This window comes from Acinonyx jubatus, chromosome B1 (genome assembly GCF_027475565.1).
Source record: "Acinonyx jubatus isolate Ajub_Pintada_27869175 chromosome B1, VMU_Ajub_asm_v1.0, whole genome shotgun sequence".
In the NCBI taxonomy this organism is placed as follows: domain Eukaryota; kingdom Metazoa; phylum Chordata; class Mammalia; order Carnivora; family Felidae; genus Acinonyx; species Acinonyx jubatus.
Genome location: NC_069382.1, coordinates 123,900,144 through 123,921,045, shown reverse-complemented (window position 1 = coordinate 123,921,045; position 20,902 = coordinate 123,900,144). Strand labels below are relative to the sequence as shown.

Genomic DNA, 20,902 nt, shown 5'->3' with positions numbered 1-20,902 from the left:
ATTATAAATATATATTCACCTAATAACAGAGCCCAAAAATACACGAAACAAAAACTGGCAGAATAGATGGGAGCAATATAGACAATTCAACAATAATAATTGGAAACTTCAGTACCCTAGTTTCAATAATGGGCATAACACTGCACAGAAAGTTGACAAGAAGCCTTGGACAACACTATGACTAAACTTAACAGACATCTATAGAACATCCTGTCTAATAACAGGAGAGTACAAATTCTGAAGCACACATGGAACGTTTTCCAGGATAGACCACATGTGTTAAACTATAAAACACGTTTCAATACATGTAAAAGGACTGATGGTCATACAAAGTATGTTGTCTGAGCAGAATGGAGTGAAATGAGAAATACCTAACCAACAATTTTGGGAAATTCACAAATATGTGGAAATTAACACACTCCTAAACAATCTCTGATGAACTCCATGTCAACTCATTAGGGAACTCACATGACACCTGCATAATCCTTTTCGCCAGGTAAAATAAACTGGTCACAGGAGTGATGTTCCATCATATTCGCAGGTTCCACCCACACTCTAGACTAGAGGATCATACAGGCCATGTACACCAGAAGACTGGTGTCTTGGGGGCCATATTGGAATACTGCCTACCATGCTCTCTCTCCCAGTTTTGCTCTTCTTAGTGGTAGCTCTGTTTGCTCAGTTGCCCAGATCTCACGTGATCTATCAGCACATCCTTTTAACTCTTAACTTTTAAATAGACCCAGAATCTGAACCTTTCTCACTGTTTGTACTACTACTAATACCCTGATCCAAGCCATGGTTATTTCTCACCTGGGTTAATGAAGTTGTTTTCCAACTAGTATCTTTCTGCTTTTGCCCTTGCCCTTTACCTGTCTGTTCTCAACACAGTAGCTAGAGTAATCCTGATAAAATGTAGATCAGATCATGTCACTTTTTTGCTGGAAACCCCATAATGGTTGGTAGAAGCCAGAATCCTTACAGTGGCCTAAAGGCCCTACACAGTCACTCCCATCCCACCGCCACCTCATTATCTCTCTGTCCTTATTACCTGGCAATTTCCCCCTTGTTTCCTCTACTGCAGGCACATTGGCCTTCTTGCTGTTTCTCAGACTCCCCAGGCCTCTTCATCAGGCCCGTGCACTTGGCGTTACCTTTGCCTGGATTCTCTTTCCCTGGATATTTGCATGGCTCACTTTTGCCTCCGTCAGATCTTTACTAAAACAGGTGTCCCTGGCCACCTGTTTAATCCCCCCCCCCCAATATACCAATTTTTACAGTCTCCCTATCTTCCCTCCCTGCTTCATTGTCCTCCTCTTGTTAAAATCTAACTTTTTTTTTTTAACAGTATTTGGTTTTTTTGTCCCCATGCTAGTAAGTAAGTTCCGTGTGAGCAGGGCGTTTCCTGGCTTTGTTTCCTGCCATATTTTCTGCTGTTCAGTTAATGACTGAACTTTTAAAAAGTATTTGGAGGAATGTATGATAACAGTTTCTCCAAGTTGAATTTATACCTCACTTGTCTTAATATATAGAATCACATTTTCCTGCTTCGTGGATTTTATAATAACCAATATAAATAATTGAGTATAATTGTCTCCAATAGACTTAAAGAATTATCAGTTAATATTACCTTTTTTAGAACTTGTCCTTTTTATTCACTGTTATGTTCAGGCTCATTTTACCTGTGCATATATTTTTGGGCAGTGAGTCATTTATGCCTTTAAAATAAAAAGCTACAGTTGGCCTCATAACCTTTTAAAAGCAGTATTTTAATGGGCTTACAAATTAAAGATGATACTCAGTAAAAATAGAAATATATTATTTAATGCTCCAAATTGGAAAGTTTGGGCACAGTTTACTGGAAATGCCGCACGTCTAATTTTAGGAAGGATTGTTACTGTTGCTAATTGTGAGTATTGTAAGTATTGAAAGGGAGTGTGTTTCACTGTCATGTTCAAGTGTATTTCATTCTCTTTTACTCTCCCTCCATATGTCTTTGTATTTGTGAATGTATGTGTGTGGTTTTTTCCAGTGATCTTTTCTGTTTCAGAAAACTCTTCCTGTGGTTCCATTGTTCTTGGACACCTTGCTCATGCCAAGCCCTTTCCAAAATTTGATCGTATTAATAATATAAAATTGGTGAATACATTTTTATTATATCTAATTAAATAGAATATCAGATGCCATTTTTGTCTTTGAGCACAAGTTGTTTTTTCATGTAGCTTTGTTTTTACCTTTTGTTGATTAACTTCTTTTGATTTTCTTAGCTTTTTAAAATTTTTAACTTCTATTGATGCAGTAACTTTGGGTCAGATATAATTTCTAATCTCCAGTAGCTAGGCCTTAGAATGCCAGCTTTACAGTTATCATCCACATGATCTTAGGAATGTTAGGTAGCTTCTGATATTTTCTTCATCTATTTATAGAGCTAATTTCTATCACTGAGAGTTATTGTTCAAGTTAAATTACAAAGGGAGGCAAGAAGGGAGCATTTGATTTTGAAGCTGAATCCCTGTTAGGTTATGCCTGTTGAAATTTGCAACCCCTTTCACCCTCTCACCATGTAAGCTTTTCTTTTTCTGTTACTTTTGACATCTTTCCCCACCTTTCCTTTCTCTCTCTCTCTCTCTCTCTCTCTCTCTCTCTCTCTCTCTCTCTCTGTCTGTCTCTCTTTTCTTTTTGGTATAAGTCTCACAGAAGATCAAGAGGGTAAAAAGTTTCATGAGCTAGGTTAACTCTTTGTCAGCCAGTCAGTGTTTTAACTCTTTCCTGTCTCTTCCTTTGTCAGTCAAGGAGTACTTGGGAAAGACAGTGGCGTGGAGGACTGGAAGAGAGGTAGCTGCATACTTAATTCCACTTTGCTGTTACCCAAGCCTGTCTGTCCAGGTCACAGATGGAAACCCAATCTACTTGGAACAAGAAGAACTTCTTCAGTGTTAATCCTGTGTTAATGAATTTGTTAAATTAGTCTCTGCCAACACAGAAAAGAGTACTTTGTTATATATAAGAGATTTTATTGTTTCATCTATACATAACTTCAAGAACATGATGGGAAAGGTGCTCTTTCAGCTGGGCCAGGGAATACCCAGTTGGGGCAGTAGTACACTGAGCATGTTTAAGAAAGGAGCTCTGGCAGGAACAAAAGTTATATTCAGCTCAGTTTTTAAGGGTGCAGAGGGTGTTTCTTTACTGTTGTTAAGACATTTCACTATTTAGATTTGATAAGAAAGTAAGGAGGTATCTTAACATTATTCTTTCAATGATAGGTTTTTTTTTTAATTTTTTTTAATGTTTATTTTTGAGAAGAGAGAGAGAGAACAGGGAAGGGGCAGAGAGAGAGGGAGACACAGAATCCAAAGCAGGCACAGAGCCCGACGCAGGGCTTCAACTCACAAGCCATGAAATCATGACCTGAGCCAAAGTCGGACGTTCAGCTGACTGAGCCACCCAGGTGTCCCTCAACTGATGATAGTTTTAATCAATTTAATTAATTTATTTGTACTAGGCACTATTCTATAAACCTTTTAAAAACAGTTTTAAGAATACATGAAATATAAGAAAATCTTCTAAATTATAAAAGGAAGCAAAAGAATAATGAAAATCATGAATGGGACCATTAAAAATGAAGACTGGTCAAAAATGTGCTCATTGAGACTTGACAAAACCTATAATAATGACCTTACATACTTGCCTAGGGTTTGACTAAATTTGGCTTTAAGCCTTCTAGTGGTCAACAAAGAAAGTTAATTTTTAAATTTACTGTACGATGAGTAAAAACCCTATTGCTCAGAAGAAGCAAAACTGTTCTTACTACAAAAACCTGAAGGACTTTCTCCAGAGAGTCCACATGGAAATGACACTGTATGATCTCTAACAGATAACACTCTCGATAGCAACTTAGAGGAGGAGCAAGGGTGACTGTCACAGGGCTGTTTCCTAGGACATGTGTCAGTGTAGACTGATGGTGTCAGGCTGAGCACCAGTCATTAAAGGAATCATTCTGTGGAATGAATCAGGTCCAATATGCCATGAATCGCAGAACGTCCTTCTCTGCTGGTCTGACTTGGTTTCAACACATATTTTAGGAAATCTAAAAATGGAGTGTGTACTCCTCAATCAGTTGTTCTTTTCTCAGATGAATTTTGTTAAATATTTGCTGGCACTGACAGCCATGTTTGTGGAGAAAGCTCTCAAGTGCATCCATACGGAATGTGGAGTTTGATTAGATTGACTTTTGCAAACTGGAAAGCTGAATACAGATACAGGCCTTCAGGGGCCATCCAGCCTATGGAGGAGCTGGAAGATGTGCCCTCATAAAAAAAAATTCAGTCTAACAAATTCTTTGAAATCTGCCTTTAGTGTCCAAGCAAATGTTAGCACAGTTCTACCAGACTCTATGTTAAGGTCACAGTAAATTGAACCTGGCAGCCTTTTCAAGCTTGTATAACCAGATACCCACTTGGTGGAAAAGCTCAGTGGACTCATGAAACTTTGTCTAGCTTTGAGCATTGTGACTCCTTGGTTTATCTTTGAATATATACTGAGAAAATGAGAAGAAGGAGCTTGTTGAGTAGAACTGTTATTTATTATCCAATTAAAAATTGAGGGACAACCTACCCAAAGTAACATATTTGGTTACAGAATAAGTGATCTATAGCCCTTTCTTTCTCTGGCAGGAATTAGTTAACAAAGGCACTCCTTGTTAGTGATAACAAAACTATGGTGCCCTAAAGCTTAAAAACATAATAATAAAGTATTTGTCTCAAATGCTCAGGAGAACTGTATGCACCAGCTGATAAAAGTGGCATCATGTTATTAATAAAAACCAAGTTAACAAAAAATGAGGCTAGAAAATACCCTCTTATACCTCAAAGAACACATTTTTATCATTCATCAAGAACTTTTTTACTTTTTTGACTCTTGGAGGATTAGGTGCTGGTTCTGAGTAAACATCACTGTATTTGCAAAGAATTTCCCAGTGGGAAATAGTTACTGAATACTAAGGTTTATGTTATCATTAAAGGCTAAAAAATGCTTCGATTTTGTGATGCTCATTACTATGACTTTTCCTATAATCTGCCTAGAAGTCAGGTATCCGTGCTCACTGACAATTAACTGTGTGGTCACTCAGTGATGATAATTGATGGTAATGAGATGAAAAGCAGAACATTCAGTTGACTACACCAGTTTGCTACAAATCAGGAAATTCAGCTTCTGGCCTTCACTCAGTCAGTGATTTTATGATATTTGTCAATCTTTTGAACATTCTGTATCTCAGCTTCTCCATCTGTTAAACTGAGTTTGTAATAACTGCCCTGGTCTATCTCACAGGAATGTTGTATGGACAAATTGGATAAGTGTAAAAGTGCCTTGGAGGTAAAGCCACTCTGTGAATAAAAATTAGTGGGATGGAGCTACTGAAAAGTACGTTGCAGAGGCTAGAATGGTTCATCTCTGCAGGCTTCATGACTAGATAAGGGTTCATAATGGATTCCTGTCAAGGAAACCAAACCCGTCTTATCAGTTCATGACTATATAGTATTTAATGGAAAAAAATCTCTTTACAAACATTTGTTACCTTGAAACAAATGTGCATTAAAAATCAGTCATGTTTTAATTAAATAAAACCTTTCTAAGTAGCTTCAAAACAGTCTCTAATATCCAGTTGACAGTTTCCATAGTCTATTTGGAGGGGTCATAAACATTTGATATGTTTAATAGAGTTGAGAAATAAGTATATGAAACAATGTGTGGGGAAGAGAAATTGACTGCAGTGTTTTCTCAGGTAATAATTATTACTGTTTTTAAGACTCCTGACATTACCAAATTGAGATTTCTCTTTTGTCTATTTTATAGAAATGTCAACTTCTCATCTCTGTCTAAACCATGTATTTTTTTTCCTGGTTATTTCATTTTATGTCAGAGTTAACATCCTCATTCTCATTCATAATCATGATGCAGACAGACCCACTCATTGCAACTCAAAAAATATAACCACCAAATCTGTTGAAGATGAAAAAAAGTGGGGGAAATGGCCTTTCTGGAAGGAATCCCTTAAGTGCTTTTTACTCCTCCCCTTTATTCTCTTCACATAAATGCTCAGAGAGTTCCTATGTAAATTTACTGCGCCTATGTTTTCAGCCCTTGAGAAGGATAATTGAGCAAGTATTTAATTGTTTGGCCATTGCATAAAAGAGGTTCTGTCCAACCTAACTTTAGAAACTTTTATTCCCAAGCCAACTCGATCTCTTTTCTTCTGGCAGGGGACCATTCCTAGTGGCACTGGGGAAATCTTGGCACCCAGAAGAGTTTAACTGTGCTCACTGCAAAAATACAATGGCCTACATTGGATTTGTAGAGGAAAAGGGATCCCTGTATTGTGAGCTGTGCTATGAGAAATTCTTCGCTCCTGAATGTGGTCGATGCCAAAGGAAGATCCTTGGAGTAAGTATCAGAAACCTGTTTATTCTGAATGAGCTTTAAAGCACAATAATTTTTTTGTTTTGAAACCCTTACATCAGTTTTCCTTTTTATTTTCTTCTTGCTTGATCCCCTCTCTGTTTTCATCACTGTTTATTATTGTAAAGCAAAACTAAATAGACCTCTCTAGAAGTATATCGGACTCGTGGGGTTAAGTTGTCTTTGGGTTTGTCTTACTGAGTGCTCGCTTGTCTGGGGAAAGTCTAGCCACTGTGGGGAAAAAAATAATTTACTGTGGGTGTGCTACCTCAACAGGACCCTGTTTGCTCAGGAATGAAGAGGTCGCACAGGACCACACACATCAGAGTTCTCAGAACTGACACCTTCACTGTTTTAAATTAAATTCCATAGCTTTTATAAGACCAGCATTTCCCCATTTGTCAGGGTTCAAGCACAGGGCACAGATCTCATGAAATATATAAGACATGAAGCTTATAAATGATATATTTTTCTTAAATGCATATAATGTTTAAAAATATAACCTATTTTATGAGAGTAGACATGTAATAGAAAAGTAATCTAACCACCGTTTTTTTTTTTTTTCCCTTTTCGAAAAGGAAGTAATGTAGGAGTCAGATACATAATGAATAATGATGAATGAATGAATTTCCTGCTCTGGAATACTCAGTTTGCAATTTGCAAAGAAAGGGTCAGTCATTTCCTGTGGGTGACCGGGAGTTGGAATTTTATTTTGGAAGTGGCCAAGGTGCCTGGTCCCATACGAAACTCCTAAAGCTAATACAGAAGATGGAGGTGGCATTGCTGAATTCTGCCATTCTCTCTATAAAAATGTAATAATGAAAGTTTAATTTGTGTCAGTTGAGAGAAAAGTTAGTATAAATGATTGAGTAGTGTTAATTTCATGTTACATCTTTAAGTGGGTCTAAAACTTTGAGGACACTTAAATTATAAATATTCTTCATGAAATATTTCTGTATTATTAATTTGTACAATATGTTGGGAACAAAAAAGTAGCAACATATGGGCTATACCTTCCCAAGTGACAAATAATAAGTTGAATATATGTTAATACTGTATATAAATACAGTCTATGGAATTCTAGAATCATTAATAACACAAAGTCAGGTTAACAGTCTTAGAACCAAATGAGGTTGTAGGAAATGGAAATTTTATCCTCATTGCCTTAGAGATGGGCCAGAACTTCACTACAGGGACAGATCCTCTGGGTTGTGTTTCAGTTGTTCAATTGCCTGTTCTAAGGGATAGGAATCAGTCTCAAGGATAGAAAGGGAAGTAAATGCTAAGAGCCATGAGAAATGATTTGGTTCAGTGTGTATTTGTTGTACATTTTCATGGTGATCTTTTTGGATCTAAATAACTGCCACGTCTTCCCATTATCCATCACTAGGCAACTGTTGCATTTTCTATGGCTAATAACTTACTCTGTATCATTGTATTTTGACAGTTTTTTATTATAAAAATATTTCACTCTAAATAATTAGAAAATACCAAAAAGATGTAAAGAAGAATATTAAAATGGCCTATATATTTACAGTCCCAGATAATTCTTGTTAAGCTTAGGATGTATTTTCTTCCAATTTGCTCTTTGTAATTCATTTACAAAATTGTAACCATACTTTATGTGTAGCATCCTCTTTTTTTGTGATAAAAGAGTAAATCCCATGTTATTAACTCATCTTCAAAAAATAATGTTTAATGGCTCCATCTCTGTCAATCCAAAGAAATGATTCCTTGCAAAACCAGCTTCTTAATAAGACTTCTTTTACTAATTAAACTCTGGCCCAAGTCTTTGATACTTGCTGTTTTGTTTTGTTTTGTTTTGTTTTGTTTTGTTTTGTTTTGATACTTGGTATTTTTAACCATTGGGTCATTGTTGACTAGAATCCATACTTTGTGGTTCAAATTTTAGATGCTCATTTGAGTGTGTGCTTAGTGTAGTCACAGCTGATTTCCAGAACTGTAAACATGTGTTAAGCTGATTGGATTACACTGATTATGTTATTACTCCCATAATACACCAAAGCATAGGTTTGTTTTAATTTTTGAACATTTTGCCCTTCCTCCATGACATTTCCTTTTCTTTTTTTTTCCCTCCATGACATTTTCAAGATAATACTATGAAACCTATGTAATATTCCCTGACACCCTTTTGAGAGAAAGCAGAATGTATTACAGCAAGTACTTATGAAATGCTTACTTCATTCTCTCCATATATAATGTTTAAGTAACACAACAGTCGTTATTTAAATAAGTTTACTGATGGGTATTTGTGGAAAACACACGTATTATATAGGGTATCAGTTTAGACCATTTGTGAGTGTGTCTTTAGAGGAAAAGCTGATGGTAACGACAAAGCGTGTGCCTGCGTTGGGTCAGTTTAAAAGGGCTGTGTTGGTACAACTAATAGAGTAAGCATCTGTGTATGATCATCTTTCTTTATATCCAATTGCCTTTCTGTAACAGGAGGTCATCAATGCTTTGAAACAAACTTGGCACGTTTCCTGTTTTGTGTGTGTGGCCTGTGGAAAACCCATTCGTAATAATGTTTTTCATTTGGAGGATGGTGAACCATACTGTGAGACTGGTAAGATCCTGAAGCCATTAGTTTCTTAAATTTTGAATAAACTTAACCCTTAATGTTACTACCAAGTTGAAAGGCAGTAGGGGACAAAGTGGATTTCCAAATTGTTTTGGGGGCATTTAATGTCACTCTAAATATATAGCAAAAAACTATGTAAAACTTTTATGTGTTTTCGTCAAAACAGATATTCCCAGTTTCCTGAAGAGAAATGAGCATGTATGTATGCATTATCTAGTAGGAAAATATTTTACTTGAATCCCTAATAGTTTATGGATATGAATTCCACCACATTGTGTAGCTGAAAGCTACCTTTAACGGTGAATTTTGAGTGGTTACAAACATGAGAAGTATTCAGCTATTGAACATGATATTGATTTGCTGTTTAAGGCAACCTCCTTGAAAATAAATTGGAAGTCCTTTGTTACTCTTACTGAATGGAAGGGTAACCTTGGCTTGGATTGCTCCCTTAGTAAAATTATTTTTAATAAATTGGACTCTAAGGACCAATCTACTACATTTGTCTTACTACGTGAGCTCTGAATACTTCCTTTTCTTTCCCAAAGGCTGTAAGTGAACTTTTATAACACTTATTTGTTATTATTCCTCTTAGATATTAGTACCACACATATGTTTCAAAAAATAAAATATTTTCCTTCATCATGCCTGCATTCATTACCGCTGCATTTCTACTTTAGAGTTGTTGATCTACCTTGAAATGCAAAGTGTGGTGCTGGAGGAAAGGAAATGTTGTACACTATTGAGTTAAGGAAGCAGTCAGCTTCTAATTTGAGGCTGGTAGCATCACGTGACATTTTATTGCTCACTCATTCCTTCCAGCTGAGTTAGGAGCAGCGTGGATCTATGCCAGACTATCCGCCAGGAAGCTCTATGGAGACGCCAGTGAACTATCTCGTCGGGGGGCTGTTTGGGGACAGGATGGCTACAAGCTGCTACCCTGACCTAATCAGAATATTTCACATTTTGTGATTTCACTTAATTCTTCTGAAGAAAGAGGTGTTTGTTTGTTTGTTTTAAAATTAAGTTTTGCAAGACATTTTGACTAACTGGCAGATAGTCCCTGTCCAGCTACATACCTATACAGCTATCTAGCCTTAATATCATATTCATGTAGTCTAAGAAGGAAAATTTTTAAAACCCCAAAATGGCTTACAGAAAAGGAAACATATTTTTGAAGATTTATTTAAATGTCACTTCTAGGGGCGCCTGGGTGGCTCAGTCGGTTAAGCGTCCGACTTCAGCTCAGGTCATGATCTCACGGTCTGTGAGTTCCAGCCCCACGTCGGCCTCTGTGCTGACAGCTCAGAACCTGGAGCCTGGTTCAGATTCTGTGTCTCCCTCCCTCTTCTCTGACCCTCCCCCGTTCATGCTGTGTCTCTCTCTGTCTCAAAAATAAATAAACATTACAAAAAATTTTTTTAAAAACAAAAAATAAATGTCACTTCTAATCAACATGATCTACTCTTGTATTTTTTTAACCTCCAACACTTGTTATTAGCTCAGCCTTTCCCATTTCAATAAATGCCCCACTGTCCACTATCCCAAAATCTAAGATTCTATTCTTTCCCTTACTCTCCTCATATCCAGTATAATTAGTAAATTCTAGCAGTACCCTCAGTGTATATAAATTCATTCTTTTCTCTTCACCTCAGTGGTCACAACTAAATCCAACTCACCCTTTGCCTGGATGCTCTGATCACCAACTAAGATGGTCTGTCTTCTTTCCCCAACCTTTAAATAGAAGTTATTCAATGTGAATGTTTCAATGTGAATTAGATTATGCTTGATACCTTTGTTGGCTTCCACTTGAGTAAACATACATTCCTTACTAGACATGTTTTGCCACCCTTTTCTTCGACTACCTTACCCTCTGTCAGGCATATATCATCACCCCTTTGCTTTTCTGAACATGCTGAGATTCTTCCTGCCTCAGGGTCTTTGTATTTGCAGTTTCTTCTAACCGATATGTTCTTCCACAGCTTTTCTGTGGTGAGTTCTCCTTTTTTTTGTTAAGCCTCAGCCCAACTGTTACCTCTTTAGAGAAGCCTTTCATAACCCACCTATTAATGGAGTGTTACACACTTCCCTTAACTATTCTGTATCACAGGATTCTTTTCTTCATGGTCCTTTTCACAATGTGAAATTATTTATTATCATTTGTTTGAAAAATACAATAAACAACAACATCCTGCTCCCAATGAGGATATAATCACCGTAAAGAGAGCAGCCACATCTGTCTTTTTCACCACTGTGCCACCCTTTAGTGCCTAGAACAGTGCCTGGCACATAGTAGGACTCAGTGGATAGGTGTTGAGCAAATGGTGCTAAGGAATACTGAAGATTGTTAAGGAAGGTAAATCAAGTTGGAAATGATAGTCTACTTTCCGCTCCAGCCCAGGTTGGAGTAAACACAAGTAGTGAGAATGGCTGCATAAAAGAAAATTGCCAGTAAGTTCTAATTTAGTAATAATAAAGAAACATCTCATCAAAACTGCTTTCTTTAGAAGGAAATCCTATTGGTATTTTATAACTACTCTGTGTCAAGTTAATGGTGTTCTCTGGCTAAGGATTTTCAGCACAAAGTCTTACAATTGAAAGGAAATTGCAGCAAAAGAATTAGTGGCTGATACTGTTAGGATACAGTCCAGCTAGAACCTCCGTCAAGGCACTTATTCATGGAAGTTTCTTGTGACTTTTTTTTCTTTCCTACCAAGTTAGATACTCTATGAAATGTTCTGGGTTATCAGATATTTCTTCTTGATTTATGTTCTTTAGTCTTACTGTTGCTAGTTTTGGGAAGTTCTGTTGTCTTTTGTTAAAAGTCATGTCTGTTGATAGCTTATCAGAGAACAGAGTCGTTCTTCATACGTTGTTGGACATTTAAGTAGCTGGAGATAAGTGAGAAGTATTACACAGAAAAACAGAATAAAGGACGTTAAGTTATGTAAATAAATAGCATTTACCCCACAGGTAACCTGAACCACACTACACATGTATCTCAAGCCAAAACATACCCTCTGAAAATTTTCCAGTTACTAGTAACTTCATCTTCTCATTTAATTCCAATTTTGTTGCTGCTTTCTAGGAATTATTATTCTAAAGCTTTGTCATGTTTAAATTATGTCTCCCTACCCCCACCCCACCCCAATACAGATTATTATGCCCTTTTTGGTACCATATGCCGTGGATGTGAATTTCCCATAGAGGCTGGCGACATGTTCCTGGAGGCCCTGGGCTTTACCTGGCATGACACCTGCTTTGTATGCTCAGTAAGTAAACTCTTATTTCCAAGTGAGAGGAGCAAGTATGGCCAGTTTTCACCTAAGCACTAAATAGAAATAGCAGATTTTGTATCTTTCAGACCTTCACACCTAGAAGTATTTTTACAGTGATCTTCAAAGTTGTTCATTAAATTTTTTGTCATTATGTTGAATTACTTGGCACAGAATAAGATGCTTACCCCTTTAGAAAAGGTCCTATTTTTAATTTATGTTTATAAGGAGAAGCTATATATTTCTTAAAACAGTAAGAGACCTTGACATTTTTTTAAAACTCTGTTTTATTAGAGTGTTCTTAGTAATTTTTGGAAACATGAGTACTTGAAATAGAAACACAATTCTAAAAAAATCTATTGTTGAATTAAGCATGGAAGCAAACTATATGTTTATTTGCCTCCTTCCTTAGCAATAGTCCATGAATAATTTTTTTTCTTTTTGAGACTATAATAAACCTATAGTTTACCTATTGTATTTGATATTTTCACATTTTTGGTTTTATTTTTAATGGCAGAGATAGATTGAGAGATTTACATTACCCTTAGACTTTTATTTTTAATTTAGAAAGTAAATATCCAATAGAGATATTCTGTTCAGATATTTGCTTTTTTTTAATTGGGTTTAATATATCTTATAATTCTCAATACCCGTTGTATGAAGGGAAAAAGTTATGTTAATAGGAATCAAAGGATTTCCCCAAACATGACCATTGACCTTGTTCACCTCCTCCATCTCTTAGACTTCAGGGTATCTATAAAATGTAACAACTGGTAGCAGATTTGTTTGCTCCTGTTCTCTGGTAGAGATGCTCATGACCATTACACTTACCAAAGGCAATAGGAAAGACAAGAGGACATAAATGCAGATAGACAACAGATAGATACCAAAGGCAATAGGAAAGACAAGAGGACATAAATGCAGACTGTATCATCATCCAGTAGCCAGATGTTGACCAGGGTTTTTACTATAAGGAACAAAGAAATGAATTAAAAAGAATTCTCAGGCAGTCTACGTCTGTGTGTCTGGGGCCTTCGGAATATCTGGCAAAGCAGTTGTATTTGTTTTTGTTTTGAATGCTCTGGTTCCCTACAACAGGAGGCATTGATTAGAATTTGGGAAGAGAACTTATATTTAATGTGACCTCTTTATGTCTTAATTTTTTCATCAGAGCCAAGTGCTTCACTTATCATAAAGAAAAATAGTGATCACTGATTTAAATAAATCAGAATGCATTCCAGAAAAAAGTCATTCTTCATTGCTTTTGAAAGATTGCATGAGATATCATAGTAATGGTTAAATATCAGAATGTCCAATACAACCAACTGACGTACTTTGTCTTATCCAGTGGGTGAAAAAATCATTTCCCCTTCTTAGGCATATTTGATAAAATAATGATATTCTTTTAAATAATGCTTCTTTTTCAGGTATGTTGTGAAAGTTTGGAAGGTCAGACCTTTTTCTCCAAGAAGGACAAGCCACTTTGCAAGAAACATGCTCATTCTGTGAATTTTTGAAAGTCAACAGCTCAGGGGAGGAGAAGAAATTTGAAGAGAAAGAGAAGAATTAGAATTACCGATTAGTTTTTAGATTTAATATTTGTAGGAGTTTTGAAAAATAATAGTGACCCTGAAGGGATAAATTCCAGCTTTAAAAACCCAAGTCTATGAGGAAATATTTGGCTTCGTAAAGTAGAGAGACAGTTTGGCATTTATGATTACTTTTTCCTCTATTTTCTGCCCATAAAATAACTTTTATAAAAGCCAATTTCCTGGTTGACTATTAAATTCATCATAGAATAAATTAGTGAAGAATTAAACTTTAGAATAAAAACCTCTAACATTTAGGCTGAGGTGATTATACTTTCTTTCCTTGTTAAGTAGTTCTGAGTAAATCTGTAAAAGGCAATGAAAATTGCCTTGCATCGTCAGTAGGTAAAATGTATTTTTTCAAAAATAGTGCTTATCTTTAAAACAGGAAATAGTTTAAACAGAATTTTATCAGTAGTAGGTATCAGTTTTTTAAAAAACCGTATGTACTTTTTTGTCTTCTAGCTGATCATTCCAGTGGGGAAGACCATTGAGATTTTTTATCAAAATGTGTCCTGCCAATAGGAGGTGTGATATTTCTCTCATCTACCCCCCTCCAAAAAGCCACCATGTAGTTTCTAAATGTCAAATTTTTTGCCTTTTATTAAAATATGGCCATTTCTATTTATGTATTCATTGTTTTATCACCTATATTAGTCAAACTCCATTTTTCCCCCTTCCCTCATGCTGAGGTTAAGAGAGTAAGTAGAAAAGAGTGTGGTTAAGAATTATGGTAAATCAGAGGATTGTATCCAAAATTTTTAAAAATCTCCCCCTTTTGGACAATAAGTCCATTAGATAAGTTTCAGATCTGTACTACTGACTGATAAAGGTTCGAGAACTCTCTTTGCAGAATAATTTTTTCTTTGATTCTGCATTAGAAAAGTAAAAGATTGGCTTGGGGATGTGATAAAATCTAGGATTTTTGTTTGTTTGTTTTCTTTCAGTAGCTCTCTCAATAATAAATGAACCACTTCCAAATGTGATCATGAAGTTTGGAAAACGTTTACTCCCAGAGGTTGGTAGTATAGGAGGGAAACATGATCAGTCGCCCAGACTGGCTCGTTATTTGTTTTCTGTATTTGGGCGGGCGGGGGGGGGGGGGGAATTATGTAGATAACACATGAAGACAGAGCAACCATTGTGGTGAAATTGTGAATTGTATTGATATTTGCCCAGTGAGAAAACAGATTATGACATTGAATAGTTTTTCCCTTTGTTTCTAGAATGGATGCAAGCCCATGATCCCACTAAGGTATAATATCAATTTGTCTGGGGCAAGGTGCTTTTAAAGTTGAGACAGAACCCCAAGCCCTCCCTGCCCCATAACTCACTAACGACTTCACTTCCATTGTGTGTGTGTGTGTGTGTTTGTTATAGAGGGAGGTTTTAGGCTCTAATATTTGTTTAACCTCCCTAAGAACTTTGCAAGGCATCTGTCCTGAAAGCTGTTAATTTATGGCCTAGCAGATTTATATTATATACAGATAATAATTAACTGGGAATAAAAGAATGAACAGGGTGACATGAAGTGGCTTCACCAGTAGCAACCCCCAACTACCTCCTCGCCCTGCATCTGTAGGGAGGCAGGAAGTTTTATTTTCGAAACAGAGTGCTGGGACTGAATTGTGCGTTATTTCTCATTGCTGCTGAAACCACCTGTAGAGTTCGTGCTGGCTAATGTGCGTGGTCACATATCTTAATGTCAGTCTCTTTCTTTACGTGATATAAATTGGTGGTTTTGTTTTGATGTAGTAGAGATTTTTTTTTTTTTTTGGTTGTTTAGTTTTGCCTTTATAGATTCTGTGCCAAGATAGTATTTGAAAAGTCAGTGGCATTTAGGTATTTCCTTTAAAGAATTTTATTTGACCTGGATTTCTTATTAAGTTACCTTACACTAAGGATCTCATTTTTATTCGATTTTTCTTCATACACACTATTCATGGAGCGTAATTTTGCATTCCTCTAAATTTTGTCCCTAAAAGGATAACATTACTTCTTCCTAATTTATCATTTTGTCTTTGTGCTTTGTCCTCTTTTGTGGCAAAGCTTTATATCTGTTCCTAAAACAGTTAATCCTGTGAAATAAATATTGATTATAACCCAGAAGAATCTCTGTATTTTCCAGTGGGGAATGCCATATTTAATATACCAGCATTAATCTTTTAATAACTGGCAGAGCACTTTATTCTTCTGGCGAGCTCCCTGAATATTTATTTTTCTGATTATAAATATTCCAGATCAGTAGCATTTTTTTTTTAATTATTACCTCTTTACTGTAGAGCATTTACTTGTAGTCTTTCTTGATGTATATTTTGGAATGCTGTACTTAGTATAATACAGATTAAAATTACAGTATATGACTCTAAAGCATCCCCCACTTGTATTTCCCAAATTCGAAAATGCTAGTGACAGGTTCCAATTTATAACATTTTGTAGACTTCCAAGGGCTGAATGTTGCCCACTGGAGTGGCGGCCGAGAGAGGATCCCCACTGTTTATGTTCATAGCAGCATACTATTTCTTACGGATTCGGGCTCCATTTACAGCCGAACACTACAGTCTCGTCATTTGGTCACAGTGTTAAGACCGATAAGAGTTGCAGTCTTCCAACTGTCAGTTGAAACCTTATGGTTAAAAGTCATCTACAACAAAAATGTTTTCATGGTGCCATTTTCACAGGGTAGTGTACTAGGACCACTTTCATAGAAAATAATTCCTTCCTCTCCCTTGTTCAAGTAGGAATCTAGTGTTGTATTAACATTTTTGTAACGTTTAGAGTTTTTTAATCATCCCTGTTGAAAGGCGAGGCCTTTCAGACATAAGAGAGGGGGAAACACTGAATAATTTTACACGGATCTAATGTGGCATCACTGTCATCCCTAATCCTCCGCATGTTTTAAGATACTGGCTTTGGATTTTCAAAATATCATTTGCCTTTCTGTTAATCTGTATTTTCTGTTGCTTTACATTTTTCGGTTTGTATATGTCTGTACTGTTTTGCTTTTGGCTATATTTTCGAATAAACACCACATGAGAAATATAATCAGCATAGTTACACCTTAATGTGCACATAATAAATAAATGGCCGCAGTGATGTAAACAGGCTCTCCTGGTTTTTCTTTTTGTGGGTGGCACGTGGGTCCCATCAAAGTGATCGTGGGGATAACAGGGTTTGCAGGATCGGAAGAGAAATGACAATTCCCAGGAGAATCCCTCTTTTATGACATTTGCCTATCAAAATGTCCCAGAAACAAAACATTTGAAAAGTGTCACATTTATTCTGCTTTGATCCATGTTTATGCTGTGCATGTAGCAAGTACACAATGCATGGTTGTAAATTAACAAATAAGTTCCATTGTTTTAAAAAAATACTCATTGCTGAAACCATTTATTGGAATAACCTGTCCTATCAAGCACTATTTGTATCACATATCCTATTTAAACAACGTAAGTGGTCGTCTACATTTTCACACTTTAATCAAACGGTACGTTCAGGGTTAACTCATCCCAATCTCATTAGTTAACTTTTCTATAACTAGATAGGCTCATCTATTCCTCATTTGTTTATTGATTTGAGTCAGATTTTTTTTTCCAAGTGTATAAAGTTAAGAGGAATGTTTCTGTTGCAGGCTGTATATTGGAAATAAAAGGCAAATTCAAGTCTATTTGCTCACAGTATATTAAACTCCAGAAGCCAAACTTATAAGGGCATCAAGTCTGCATTTGACATTTTAATAGCTGCTGTTTGGTTTCTATCAATCACGTCATTGCACATTAAAATGCACCAACAAAATAAGAGATCTGTCATTCCTTCGTTAAGAAACAGTAATCCAGTACAAGATTTATAGGCTTAAGACTCAACAGTGTGTGTTCACAATAAATCCCCATTCAGTGCTCAAACCAGAAACAAGCCTCCCTGTCGTTCGGTGTTTTCTGTTCAAAATGTCCCCAATATAAGATTATCAAAGGTTTTCTTCCAGAACTACGTATAAAATCCTTTTTGCCAGCAAAAGCTTAATTTAGGTTGGCGGCTTCCCTTTTTGAGTATTCTCAGACAAGATCTTGGTTATATCAGAAACACATAGGTACTGATGTATTATTAGCGGGCCTGGTGTTAATTAGGGAGAATTACCAGAAATAGTTTGCTTCGTGGGAATTTATTACAGAATCACACTTGACTGATGGTAGAATAGGAGTTGCTGAGAGAGAGCAGCTCCCACTCGTAACCACTAATTAATAGGGTGCCAAAATTCCGCAGAGGGGGTCTCATCCCAAGGGTGGGAGCCTCCCGGGGAAAACGGTTCCTTTGCAGTATTTAAAATTTAAAAGAGGAAAGGGGCTAGGACACATGGCTACCCAACAGAAATCTCAGACTGATACAGTTTTGTGTCGTACTTATGAATGAGAGCATTTAACTCAGGAAGCGCCAAGCCCAAAAGTTTGTCAAAGACTCCTTTCCCCTCCAAAAGTCAGAAGTAGCCTGTGTTTCTTCTCCTAAGGAGATATGCAAAGGTATTTTTAGTGTGGCAAGCATCTGATTACTCAACTGTTTGCTTTATGAGGAAAATCTGGAACAAACCATTTGTCTACGGTATTATATTACCGAACATTTACTCTTTATTCCATGATTTAGAGGCTGAGTAGGTGGCAAGATTACATCAATGATTAATAAGAAAGGCGTGGCTTCCACACCTTGAACCCAGAGTTGAGGAGAAACAAGGTGTGTTTAGTGATCGGCACTAAGGGCAGAGCACTGGGGGAGCCCTGGTAAATGAAAGTTGGCCAAGAAGGCAATTCTGTTCCCTGTGCTTGTAACTGCGTGTAATCACATACAATAAAGCTTGGAGCCATTGCTTGGTGTAGAAGAATAAAGCATTTCCATGTCAGAAAACCTGATCACTGACCTCAGGGAGAAAAATAAACAATTTGTAATTCACAGAGTATAGTTTTCAATTTCTCTTCAGGCAGTATAGTTCCCAGGGAAAATGACTTCTGTGCCGGGTCCATGGATTGATTGACATGGTCTCTAATGCATCTGTGTTTCAGAGGAAAAAGTTTCTGGTTAATAATTGGGTTTCAAATTAGTTTTTCATGTTCTAATTGTCACATTCGCTTTCTAGTTCAAATATACTTAGGTTTATTTTTTCTCCCCCCACCCTCTGTTTTTTCTCTGCTTGTACAGCACACACAGCTGGTTCCATTCTAAGCACTTACTAAAAAATACCATTGTTTGTTTAAAGAATTTTAGTAGACTATAATATCTTCAGAGGTGTCTTTTGATTACCCCCCCCACCCCCACCCCGGTGTATCACTGATAAGCCAAACTTCCCTTGGTAAATAGGAAAGTAAGTAACTTGAACTCTGGTGACCCATCATACCAATATTAGTTTTTGTGTAAATAGAAGTCTTTGCTTGGATGACCATTATTGATGTCATCTGATCCCGGAAGTTGTCTCTTATTCCTGTCTGCTTGAGAATCCTTACAATCTCAAGCCTCCTTAGTTGAATGAAGTGGAGAGCAGACAAACCCATGGAGCTTTCCAAGTATGAACTTTGAAATATAAGTTAAAGTAATTCTAGCTTTATCAACTGAAACCTATCATTTATCCTGCCCTGTTAAGTTATTACACTCCTGCTTAATAGTTCTCTGGTACCATAATAAATGCTTTAGATAAAAATGAGCTCCACAAGCAAGTTGAGAGGCACCAAAGTAAACCCAGGACTTCTGCCCCAAGGAAAGATATAAATCAATGATGTGACTCTATGAGTTTGCTTGTGCTTCAATATCCAAGGAGGTTCTGGATGATCTTTAACAATATCAACAAAGTATACATTGTGGAGAGTATAAGTTCATGCTTGAGGGGAAAGTGTGTTGATTACACCTGGTGGATCAGACTGGGTCCAATCAGAAGACTGAAATCACACCTAACTTAGCAGGAGAGAGAACTCCAAGGGTATCCCAACATAGAGAGGACCCGAGGAAGAACAGATTTCCAATGAGCACCCTTCCCCATGGCTGGACATCGGATTTTTGTTGAAGAAAGTGTGGTCGCAGCCCACTGAATGGCAGATAACTTCTCTGGTTGCTGAAGCCAACCAATGCTGTTCCTAGGTTGCCAGGAGCAAGAAAAAATCCTCCAGAATGCAGGAAAGCCAAGGTGAGCTTTCCACGGTTTAGTGCGTGGGTGTGCGCAGAGAGCTGAGGGCTGCGATGGCCTAGAATACACAGTACCCAAATCAAGAGGGTGGCAGCAAGGCGGTCGCTGGGCCCGGGCCAGGGATGTGAAGTCACCGAAAGACTGTGCATTCTGGAGGCACAGCCGGGGCAGAGCTCCAGCAGATGTCCCCACACACACGCACCGTGGATGAAGCTTGCAGCTGGAGCAAGGAAAAGCAACACCCAGCACTTGGAACCAGAGAGACAAGCCCCTGGCTTCTGCAATATTCCTGTAGTTTCCTTGGCTGACAGTTGACAAAGCTTAACACTGTTCACCGTGAAGGAACAATGCTTAAAGAGTCCAGTTCACTGTCAGAACGGGATCTGAAAGCTGAATTTGGAACTGAAAACAAATTGATAATAGGCACATCTGGGTACAAAATTAAAACTTTATGTTCTTCACTAAACCCAAACCTCCATTATCCAGAACCTGAATTGTATATTCTTGCTGAACTGGAAACCTAAACAACAAACTCTTCATCCCTGATTGTCAAAAATCTTATAAGAATTAAATATGCAAAGTAAATATAATGTAGCATTGATTGTGTTTTTCAAAGCCAACCCCTAAACATCCAATGTAATGGACGCTCTGAATATTTAAGAGATTTGTTGGATGTATACTAAGATATAACCAAGGGATTTTTTTTGTTTCCTACAGTTAAAAGTGACTAAAACATTCTTTTTAAAAAATGTTTATTTTATTGTTAACAGAGACTGAAAGAGCTGAGTGGGAGAGAGAGAGAGAGAGAGAGAGAGAGAGA

At 37.0% G+C, this 20,902-nt stretch overlaps 1 protein-coding gene across 15 annotated transcripts in view; it reads left to right on the top strand.

The window, feature by feature from the left end:
- Window positions 1-17,024, top strand: part of PDLIM5 (PDZ and LIM domain 5) — a 221,504-nt gene extending 204,480 nt beyond the window's left edge. For all 15 annotated transcript variants that reach the window (XM_053217127.1, XM_027060960.2, XM_053217126.1 and 12 more), the window contains 4 exons: window positions 6,264-6,444; window positions 8,926-9,046; window positions 12,215-12,330; window positions 13,761-17,024. In XM_053217127.1, coding sequence (XP_053073102.1) covers window positions 6,264-6,444; window positions 8,926-9,046; window positions 12,215-12,330; window positions 13,761-13,850 — 508 coding nt within the window. In that variant the 3' untranslated portion in view covers window positions 13,851-17,024. The remainder of the gene's footprint in view (window positions 1-6,263; window positions 6,445-8,925; window positions 9,047-12,214; window positions 12,331-13,760) is intronic.
- The last annotated feature ends 3,878 nt before the right edge of the window (window positions 17,025-20,902 follow it).